General features: G+C 41.3%; 1 protein-coding gene across 1 annotated transcript; it reads right to left on the minus strand.

Moving 5' to 3' along the window:
• Positions 1-323: 323 nt before the first annotated feature.
• On the minus strand, positions 324-1,448 carry LOC149146509 (uncharacterized). Its single transcript, XM_089452793.1, has one exon. The coding sequence runs from the start codon at positions 1,446-1,448 to the stop codon at positions 324-326; it is 1,125 nt and encodes a 374-aa protein (XP_089308919.1).
• Between the last annotated feature and the right edge of the window lie 10,444 nt (positions 1,449-11,892).

The raw sequence follows: 11,892 nt of genomic DNA on the forward strand, positions 1-11,892 counted from the left end.
AGCTCTTCCCCAATCAGCTAGAAAAAATGAGTGAAGAGTTCAACTGTCCAGCCATCCGGCCCCGAACTTTTGTCTTTTGCCATAGATTTAACTATACTTTCTACTTCCTCTTTTGTCACCTCTCGGAAAAGATCTTCAACCTCCTCCCCCTCCACAAAACGAGGAAAAGCTTGAGATGTTCTGATAATTTCAGCTAAAGAAACCCCTCCTGGGTCTGAGAACAAAGATTTAAAATGGTTCTTCCCCATATTTGACAAAGCCTCAAAGGACGAGACTTCTCTGCCCTCAGGGTCCTTTAGCTTCCAGATTGTATTTGCATTTTTTCAGCCTTTTGCATAGTTGTGGAAAATTTTTGTGTTCTCATCCCCTGCTCTCAACCAGATTGCCCTGCTCTTAAGTCTCCATTCTTCCTCTTTGTCCAATAAGATCTTTGCTCTCGATTTCTCAAGAGTCACAATCCTTTCTTTTGACTCCTGTGTAGCATATGCATCCGCCTCAGGATCTTCTAGAGCTCGGAGTTCAGCATCTATTTTATCCAAGACCTCATTTTGCTTTTTCCTTCTTTCTGATGCCCATTCTACAGTTGCTTTCTTTAGTATTTTTAGATTTTCCATGAAGAGAGCTCCTTTATTTCCAGAAAAGTCTCTGCCCGTGTGTCTCCAAGTATTCCTAAACAGCTGGTTAAAAGACTCTTCTTGCAGCCATGAAGCATTGAATTTGAAAGGAGCTGCAGGTTTTGGGGGAGGTTTGGAAAGTTCTAAGAGAATGGGGAAGTGATCAGAATTTCCCCCTTCACCCACCCATTGCCTGAACATTGGAATATTGGAAGCCATCAAGTCACTGATTAGGAAGCGGTCCAACCTTTTTGCTATCCTCTCCTCCCCAGTTCTCCTATTCCTCCAAGTAGGCTTGGCCTTTATAATATTTACATCTATCAGCTTGTGGGATAGGAGTAAATGAGCAAAATAATCTGATAGGGGGTTAACTCTGGCTGAGGGTCCCCAAGCCTCCGCATTCCCTAATGAGAAATTTAAATCACCTCCTATTATCAGATTTTTCCCTTTCATCAATTCTTTAGACATGAACGCGTTCCAGAAAGCAACCCTTGCCTGACAAGGCCCATAAACATTTACTATCAAGAAAGAGAAATCGAAATCTGGGTAATTAACCTCCATACCCAGCACATTGGGCATACCCCAATGGCTCAAAATTTTCAATCTGCCATCCTTGCAACCGATGGCAAGACCACCCGAGTGGACCTCTGCATCAAGGGCTACAAAAGTCCACCCCGGGAGGAAAGAACTGAGGACTGGTTCAATATCTACACCCCTTCCCAGAGTTTCTTGAAGAAAGACCAGATCCGGGTTATAGTGAGAGATTAATTCCTTTAATGCTAGTTTTTTGGGTTTACTAGTTAAACCCCTGCAATTCCATGATAAACAAATCATTTTATAACTGCCTGAGGGGGTTTTGCTGCTCTAAGCGCCCTAGGAATCAACATTTGCTTGCCGTCAGCCACATCAAGTTTTGCTTTGACTTGGGATTTGGACAGATCTGACTTCCTTCCTCTGCCCCTTTTATGAGAGTTTCTAGACGATGAAGGACCCAGACCACCCACTGGTTCCCCCAAATCAGGGAAGAGATCAGACTTTTTGCTGAGGGATCTAAGGTTATAAGTGCGAGCAGGGGTGGAGCCGCCTGAGACCAGGTTCTCTAGGGAAACGACTTCACAGTTGAGATTGATGGAGGGAATAGCGGCAGTTAATTGTTCAATGTTTGTACAGTCATCTTTGTATTTAGTAATCAGAGGAGACTCCATAGAAGAGTGGACAATTTTTGAATCAGGAAAACAAACAGAGTTTAACGGATCTGATTGCTTACCGGATGGTTCATTAGCAACGACATCAGTATTTTCCACAGGAGTCTTTTCGGCACCGCTCTGATCTTCGGCTGCTTTGATCGGATCCCCTTCAGTCTGGGGCAGAGCTTCATCCTCCTGGGATTGTACCCCTTCCATAGGCTTGGCCTCTGAGATTTCCTTCTCCGCCAATTTTGTTTCTTCCCTCATGCTCCTCTCCCACTGCTCAACAGGTTTCTGAATCCTCCTTCTGCGCCTCCCCAAGGGGCAATCCCTTGCCAGATGTCCGTGCTCATGGCATCTGTGACACCTAAATGGTAAAAGCTCATAATCCAACAACTGTTCAAAGACATACTCTTTGTATTGCAAATTTATCGAGTCCACTAGCCCTTCATTTGGGTTCAGACGCACTAAAATCCTTGCCACTGCCCTTTCGTGTGTGTCTAGAAAAGACTTATCCGCTTCCAAGAATGTACCCAGAAGATTCCCGATAGAAGAGAAGACGGAATCCACCCAAAGGAATGGTGGAAGACCAGGTTCCCTTACCCATACGGGGAATTCCTCCACCTTTTCCTTGGACGCATCGAAGAGAGGAGACCACCTTTTGAAAAAGACTGGGCGTTTCCCAAAAGCCCAATTTCTTCCTTCAACCCATTCCATGGCTTCTTTGCTGTCAAACCTGATCATGAACCACCCTTTAACCAAAGTGGCTGTTTTGAAGGACTTTGCCGGGGTCTCCTTCCATTGACTCTCCGCCCATTGCTGTAGAAACTTGCCAGAGACAAAGCGCCCCCTTACACGACCCACAAGCGTACACTCTGCCGCATCCAACGCGTCCTCTACTTGAACATCCATTCCCAATAACAAGTTTCCTGCTATCCTTCTCTTTTTTAGAGATTTCGCCTTCTTACGCTTTTCCCCAACCCTTTCTCGTTCCAAGTCCGCCTCTCTGTCTATGCCTAAAAAATCTGGTACCCATAGTGCTCCATGCACATTACTCGCAGAGGGGTTACCGTCCTTTCCTGGGGAGAAAAGGCTCGATACTCCTGCTGGGGTTCCTTCCTTGCCAGTAGACTGGCTACCCTTCTCTTCCGACCTTTCAGTGACAGGGTTTTGGTCGTCTTTCCCTTGAAAAGAAACCTTGCCAAGCTCGGAAAAGACCCCCTTTTTAACCGGGCCGCCAGTAGACAAATCTTTTGAGGAAAGGGGTCTATTTATAGCCAAGGAGCCACTTCTATCCCTGGCTTCTCTGTCCGAGCCTTGGAAACCCCCTATTGATCTCCATAACCCCTGTCTGGAATTGAAGTTTATAATATCTTCTAGACCACCCGACGGGCTGAAAGTCTTCGAAGGAGAAAGAACCTTACCATCTGGGAGACCTTTCTCTTTCAGTGTGTATTCCTCCTCTCGTGCTCCTGAAGCTCCTATGCGACCACCGTTTTTGCCAAACGCACCTGCCAAAACCAAACTCTCCTCCAACGAAACCTTTGGCGTTTTACTGCTCCATGGGCCTCCCGCTGGAAAGGTGGTGGATGCGGAGTTTCCCACCTGTCCGAAGAACTTGTCAAGTTTTTGTTCGGTGACCTCCTTACCCCAGACCAAGAGAATGTCTTCTGGGGCTGGGTCTAAATCCACCGCCTCATTATGAAAAACCATGGTAACTAAACTGTGGTAAAAACTGACACCTCACAGAAACCCGTTACCTGAAAAAAAACGCTCCTAGAACCGTGAGGGGTTAATACACCGATTTGTTTATTGTAAACACTGTTCCAAACCCGCCTCGGAACGATTTTACAGAGGTGAACCCTCAAAGGAAAACTGTCAACACAAAACCGCCAGCGCTAAACCCCCAAAGACCTAACCGAGAGAGACCAAAGGGAAGTCCGCCCATATGTCATCTGCTAGGGTACCTTGTAAACGCGAAACCACGGAGGGTCTGCCATCAGTCCTGTCTATACCTGCTTGACGTAGGATAGCCTGTCTGCGTCACCTAGGCCCGTAGCCTAGGGTTTCACCAAGGAGTCTTAGTAGTTACTGCAAATAAATATTCATCTAGAAACTTATCCTCTACAGGAGAATCTTCGTTAGTACTTTGGATCCTAGACAAGAAATCAGTTGCTGTATTTTGTTTCCCTTGTCTATCCAACACAGTAATATTGAATTCTTGTAAAAGTAAGAGCCATATTGTAACTCTGCCATTAGTAACAGGTTTGTTCATTAGATATCTAATTGCAGAGTGATCAGTATGGACAAAAGTTTCATAGCCTATTATATAATGTCTAAACTTATTGTTTGCATGAACAACAACTAAGAACTCTTTTTCCGTCACAGTATAGTTCAACTCGGTGGGAGTCAAATTTTTACTAGTGTAGTAAATGGCATAAGGAACTAAATCCTTTTGACCCAACACAACTCCTAGATTTGTATCTGAAGCATCTGTAGAAATATGGAAAGGAAGTTTCCAATTTGGCCCTCTCAAAATGGGTGCTTCAGATATTCTTGTTTTCAAAGTTTCAAATGCAGATTGATAATTAGGATCCCATTTGAATTCACAGTCTTTTGTAAGTAATTTGAAGAGTGGAGATGCTATTTTGGTGAAGTTTTCAATAAATCTTCTATAGTATCTGGTAAATCCAAGAAAACTTCTAACATCATTTTGACAATTTGGAATAGGCAACTTGGAGATGACTTCAACTTTTGATCTATCAACTTTAATCCCATCCCCCGAAATATGATGTCCCAAAACAATACCTTCAGTAAACATCATAAAGCATTTTTCATGACTCAATGAAAGGTTTGTTTCTTTACACCTTATAAGGACTTTTTCCGAATTCTCTAATGCCTCTTCAAATGAATTACCATAAACTGTAAAATCATCCATATAATGTTAGAAAATTATATATTACGGAGCAATGGAACACATAAAATATTGCAGAAATATAAACACAGAAAACACACAAAACAAGAGAGACACAGATATACGTGGTTCACCCAGTTTGGGCTACGTCCACCCCGAACAACCAGTCCTTCCTTTCTATTATCCAGCAAAATGAAGAGATACAACCTACAGCAAAACCGCTGTAATATCCTCTGTTTTCTCTCACAGTCTCACCTCTATGTTTCTCACACACCGAATACACATCTGTATATCACAGCCTCAAATACAATTCCCTCATATAAAGAGAGGGGTTGCCTTCTAGGGCAAAAAACCCTAAACTAAACATAAGTTCTACCGTCAGATCATCCGCCTAATGAACGGCCCAGATTGACTAGAAATTACTATACTTTTACAAGGCAATTTTACAGTTGTTTTTAGCTTCGGGGGCACTGCCCCCGAAACCCCCACGGCAGCAATTATTTTACGGGCGGTGTTGCCGCCCCATTTTGAACTGGGGTCCAATATGCCAGTACTATAGAAGATAATCAGGCTCCTCACCCAACATATAAACCTCTACACAATCATGGATTAGATCAGAAAAGATTCCTAGTACTGCCCTCTGAAATGTTGTGGGTGCATTACATAATCCAAAAGGAAGTACTCGGTAAGCAAAAGTTCCCCATGGACAGGTAAATGTGGTCTTATCTTGATCTTCAAGTGCTACTTGAATCTGATTATACTCACTAAAACCATCCAAAAATGAAAAATACTTTTTGCCTGCTAAAGTATCTAATACCTGATCGATAAAGGGTAAAGGAAAGTGATCCTTCAAGGTTGCTTTGTTAAATTCCCTGTAATCAATGCATACCCTCCATTTACCATTGTTTTTAGGTACTATAACCAAAGGAGAAACCCATCGGCTATCTGAAATTGGATAAATGAAGTTTACATTGAGTAGTTTTTGAAGCTCTTCTTTCACTATCTCCCTAAGGTTTGGATTCATCCTTCTCTAAGGTTGTCTGATTGGTCTACTGTTTTCCTCACTATAGATGTGATGAATGAAAGTCTTAGGGTCAATACCTTTCATATCGGTATACTCCCATGCAAATGCAGTAGAATGTTTTTGCAAGATTTTGGTTAGCTCTCCCTGTTGTGATTTTTCCAAGTTTTTGTTGATATTCAATGTTTTACCTGGAAAGATCTCAATGGCGAAACTACCAAATGTTGGAAATAATACTGAGAGGGGAGGGGCGAGTGAATCAGTATTATTAAGTCAAATATTCCCTTTTTCAAATTCAGATGATATATGCTACTTCAACTAATTAAACCCGCGTATATACGCAATTATGTCGAAATAAAACGCGTATACAATGAAAACTTATAATTTACTTTATCTGTCAGATGATGATTGTTAATCTGTGTATCAGAACCAATTAACCAGTAACCAGGAACAGTAAAAATAGAGCAGAAGACAATCACACACAAGAACACAAGATATAAGGTGGAAACCCAATGTGGGTGAAAACCACCTGCTGCAATTCGTCTCTATCTTCACTTTAATTAGAAACTTCTTTTTACAAGTGTACTAGTGCAGTCCTTTACCAGTATGCAGGCTGCAACTTGCAGAGAGCTCAACCCTCTCTCGTTTTCCAGCTTCTCCTGGAAGGGAGCTACAACCCCCTTAGCTCTTGCACTAGCCAAGATACTAGTACGTAGGTGCTGGCCTACAGAAGGCTACAACCTTCTCTTTCTTTTAGGGACCACGTTTCATAAATTTTCAAACTAGATCCACAGATAACATCAATCAAACATCAAGAATTTCTACATTAACCAATCACCTTCTCATCAATCAAAACTGAATCAAAATAAACACTTCTCTGACGACTGTACCCAGATCACAATAACAGTAACCACACACCAAATATGAACCCAGAACACTGCAACAATAAATAGAAGTAGCAAGATCACAACTCAAAATATATGCGCTACTTTAATAGCCTGAAACCTGTGTGCATACGCTTCTGCGTATGAAACAACTTGCGTATACGCTGTTTTCCTTCACTGAACCAGCGTGTATACGCACCCTCACTGAAATGAACCTGCGTACAGATCTACAAAAGATAATTCACTCTTTCAAATATTCAAACACTGATTAACCCAGATTATCAGATTTATAGATCATGCATGCGCCATATATAACAGATCAAAATCATGCAAAGATATTATCATTCAAGCCAAGAGATTATGACCCAACAATAGAACTTATCCTTCTTTGCACTAAGGTTCCTCCTTCATTCAGATCCAGATCTGCTCCACAACGCTAATCACCAATATTTCAGATCTCACACTTTATCAGATATTCAATAATAATTCAGATGATCTATTGCCACATGATCTCCTTCCTCCTTTATAGTTTTAGGCCTTCCACTATACCACGGTCCAAAACCATAATAAACCAATACCACGGACCCAATGCTTGGGATCAACACGCCTGATGAGGTACCATGGTCCAAAACCATAGGTTCAAATAACAAGGACTAACTACCACGGACCAAAGGTAACTTCAACATATACGCTCTTTTCCTTGCATGAAAGTGTGTGTATACACACATGCGCCTTTGAAACATATGACCCGCGTGTATACGCGTCTTTGTCTAGCTGAACCTGCGTATATGTCTTTTCCTTCATTCTGAAAGCCTGAACTGAGATCTGTTACCAAAGAGAGTTGCCATCAAGGACAACACCTGTGCCATAGCTCCAAACCTGTGCCATAATGCCAACAATCTCCCCCTTTAGACTTGATGGCAACCCAAAATCCTCAAAGTCATTCTCCCCCTTTGACATCAAGGGCAAAGGGTTGTGCTCCCCCTGACTGTAGGCAAGATCTGCAAAAGATGTTCTTCAAGAAGAACCAAGACATATACATCATGAAAGACCTTCCTATCACAAAAAGACTCAATACATACATCCATCACCCAACCAAGTGGGGATCATCCACCCAACCAAGTGGGGATACATCAGAAATTTACAGATGACAACCAAGTTCATTACATGTTCATCCCAGGCATAGTGGGGAAACCAAAATAGGCCGTTACATGACCTTGACACCATAAAGAGATACCAAAGAAGAGATACATGACATAGAGACGAAATATCTAGAACAAGACTTATGAAATTCAGCAATAACTGATAGTTGCAGCATCTCTCAATCACCATTCAGATCAGCAACCAAGATTTCCTTCTATTCTCCCTCTACCTCTGTTCCAACAACTATGAACTAGAACCAAAAGCTTCTAAGATAATGCCAACAATGCATTATTAGAAGATTATCTGCTCCCCCTGAACCTGTTTCGGGTGGTCTCTATCAGACCCATATCAAAATATATTCAACCAGAGCCTGTCCCTACTGATATCCATCAAACCTCCATATACGCGACTATCTCTGCACAAACCGGCGTATGTACGCGGATCCTCCTCAGGAAACACGCGTACACCCATTTTTCTCTGAAACTGACGAGTTTTAACAGCAATATGATGGATCAACTACTCCCAGCTTCTGTCTGAGGTATTCAAATGTCCCCTGGGTAGTGGTTTGGTGAGAATATCATAAATTTGTTCCTTAGAAGGAACATACTCCAATTTGACCTTTTGTTCCAACACGTGTTCCCGGAGAAAGTGATACTTGATCAATATGTGCTTGGTATTTGAATGCATGACTGGGTTCTTTGAAATGCTGATTGCACTTGTATTATCACATAAGATGGAGATAGGTGGTGTACAAGTGATTTGAAAGTCCTGCAAGGTTTGCATCATCCAAAGAAGTTGAGTGCAACAAGATGCAGCGGCCACATATTCCGCTTCAGCTGTAGATAAAGCAATCGAACTCTGTTTCTTGCTGAACCAAGATACTAGTCTAGAACCCATAAAGAATGCACCACCACTTGTGCTCTTCATGTCATCCACGCTTCCAGCCCAATCTACATCTGTATAAGCATGAAGAGTGAGATCTATATTTCTAGGATACCATAAGCCATAGTTTTGAGTTCCTTGAAGATACTTGAAAATTCTCTTCACTGCCTGAAGATGAGTTTCCTTTGGATTTGCCTGAAATCTTCCAACTATTCCCACTACATGCATGATGTCTAGTCGGGTACCTGTCAAATAAAGTAGACTTCCAATCATAGATCTATAGGTTGGTTGATGTACTGCTGCTGATTCATCATTTGCACTGAGACTGCATCCTATAACCATAGGAGTACATACTGGTTTCGAATCTTCCATGCCATACTTTTTCAGAATCTGCTTGAGGTACTTGGTTTGAGACAAGAAGATACCACCTTCATTTTGTTGGATTTGCAATCCAAGAAAGTATGTCAGTTCTCCAAGCAAAGACAATTCGAATTCTTTCTGCATCACCAAGGCAAAGCTTTGACTCATAGCTTATTCATTGCTGCCAAAGATAATATCATCTACATACACAACAAGTATTAGCAATTTGTCATTTTCAATTTTTATATAAAGATTTCTATCTACTGATCCTTTTGAAAAACCTTGTTGATGAAGATATTTTTCCAAGTGGTAGTACCAAGCCCTTGGAGCCTGTTTAAGACCATAGAGAGCCTTTTTCAGTCTGCATACAAGATTTGGATCATTCCCAAGAATGAAACCATCTGGCTGCTCAATGTATACTTCTTCTTCTGAGTCTCCATTCAAAAAGGCTGATTTCATATCCATTTGAAATACTTTGAACTTCTGAAAGCTTGAGAGAGCAAGGAACATTCGTATTGCCTCAAGTCTTGCAACAGGAGCAAAAGTTTCTTCAAAGTCTATTCCTTCTTGTTGGGCATACCCTTTGCAAACAAGTCTGGCCTTGTTTTTAATTACTTCCCCGTTTTCATTCAACTTATTTTTGAAGACCCATTTTGTCCCTATGACATTCTTATCTTTTGGTCTAGGAACCAACTCCCAAGTGTTGTTCTTTTCGATTTGCTCAAGTTCTTCATCCATTGCTTTGACCCAGCATTCATCTTTGCATGCCTCTTTTACATCTTGTGGCTTAGTGGAGGAGAGCAATGCCAAATAGCTTGAGGCTTCTGCAATTGTTCTTCTTGTTTGTACACTTGCCTCTTTCTGTCCCAGAATCTGAGATTCTGGATGATTCTTCTGAACATACCTGGATGGAGTCTTCTCTTCTATCCTTATCTGTTCCTCTGGTGCCTCTTGAGGTTCTTCTTCATCATTAGTCTGATTTGGAGAGTAGTCTTCATCCTCTTCGATATTTTCATAATTTACTTGCCTAGGAATGTATCCTTTTTCATCAACCACTACATCAATGTTGTCAACAATTCTTCCAAGTCTTTTATTGTAACACTTATATGCTTTTTTGTGGGGAGAATAACCAAGGAGAATGCCTTCATCTGCTCTAGGTTCAAGTTTGCCAAGCTGTTCATCATTATTCTTAATATAGCATTTGCTTCCAAAAATTTTGAAATGCTTTACCGAAGGAGTCTCACCATACCAGAGCTCATGAGGAGTTTGAGTGTTGTTCACTCGGACATTTGTTTTGTTGAGAATAACAACTGTAGCAAATGCAGCTTCACCCCAGAAGGTTGAGGGAGTCCCAGACTCATCAAGCATAGCACGAGCCATTTGTTGGACCATTTTGTTCATCCTTTCCACCACTCCATTTTGCTGAGGAGTCCTAGCTGTAGAGAATTCCCTTCTTATTCCATGTTCTTCACAGAAATCGAAAAATTCATTTGAGGTAAACTCCCCACCTCTGTTATACCTGAGGCACTTAATTTTGTGATCTGATTCGTTTTCAGCCAAGGCTTTGAAAGATTTGAATTTTTCGAATGCTTCGTCCTTGTGTTTCATAAGTCCCAACCAAACCATCCTGGAGAAGTCGTCAATGAATAATATAAAGAATTCTTCTCCTCGAGGTGACCTTGTCCTAAATGGACCACATACATCTGTATGGACTAGTTCAAGAGGCTTGCTGGCTGATCCTTCCTTCTTAGGGAAGTTAGTTCTGGTTTGCTTACCAAACTGACATGATTTGCATATGATGTTGTCTGGAATTTTGATATCTGGAAGACCACGAACTGCCCGGTATTTGCATGCTTTCCTTATTTGTGAAAAGCTTAGATGCCCCAACCTCCGGTGCCATAACCAATGTTCTTCATCCTTGCTCAAATAGCATTGTTGTTGTCCTTCTTCAAATATGTATTGATTATTTGGAGTTCGACTGCCTTTGATCACTGTTTTTCCTGTATCAAGATCACGAACACTACATCCATTTGATCAAAATATTACCTCTGTTCCTTGATCGCACATCTGACTGACACTTCGTAGATTATGCTTCAAGCCATCAACATACAAAACATTTCCAGCTTTGACCTTTTCTTTCAACTGAGCAGTGCCTTTTCCTTTTATGGCTGCAGGGGTATCATTGCCAAAAGAAACTTTCTTTCCCTTTTCTAAAGTAGTATATGATTCAAGTTTTTCTTTATCACCTGTCATATGCTTCGAACATCCACTGTCGATGTACCATAGATTTTCTTGTCCTTCTGCATAAAAAGATATCCCACATCTTTCTGTTTTTGGTTCCTTTATTCTCCATGTTCTGGTGCTTGAAGCTTGTTCCTTTGTCTGCCGAAACCTGCTCCTGCATTCAGAATCTTCATGACCGAAGTTATTACAAATAGAACATTTAATTTCATTTTCAAGGGCCGAAAAGTTGTTATAGGTCCTTTTCGTAATCCCAGTCATACTTCTTTGTTTTTGAGCTTCTCTAGTCATGATTGTCTTATACGAAACACATTGAGCTGCTTTGTGACCAAAGTTATGGCAAGAGAAACATTGGCCATTGAAGAAACTTCTGCAATTATCAAATCTACCAGCCAAATGATTGTAATTTCTATTGTCATCCATTCTTGAAGCAAATTGAGAAGTTTTTACCTGTGGATGGTTGTAGCTTTTGTTCACCCTTAAGATGGATTACCCCTGGTTTACCTGGTAGTCTTTGTTTGTTCTTGATGTACTTCGTCCCTACTTTACCTGGTGATCTCCATTGGGATTTTGCTCATTCCTCCTTGCTGCATCAAGATAACTCCTTGAGGTGGATGCTTGAGATGTTTCTCCATTATAACCCAGA

The sequence above is a fragment of the Pinus tabuliformis genome, chromosome X (assembly GCF_031772625.1).
Source record: "Pinus tabuliformis cultivar Carrire ecotype Pingquan chromosome X, CPIR1, whole genome shotgun sequence".
Taxonomy (NCBI): Eukaryota; Viridiplantae; Streptophyta; class Pinopsida; order Pinales; family Pinaceae; genus Pinus; species Pinus tabuliformis.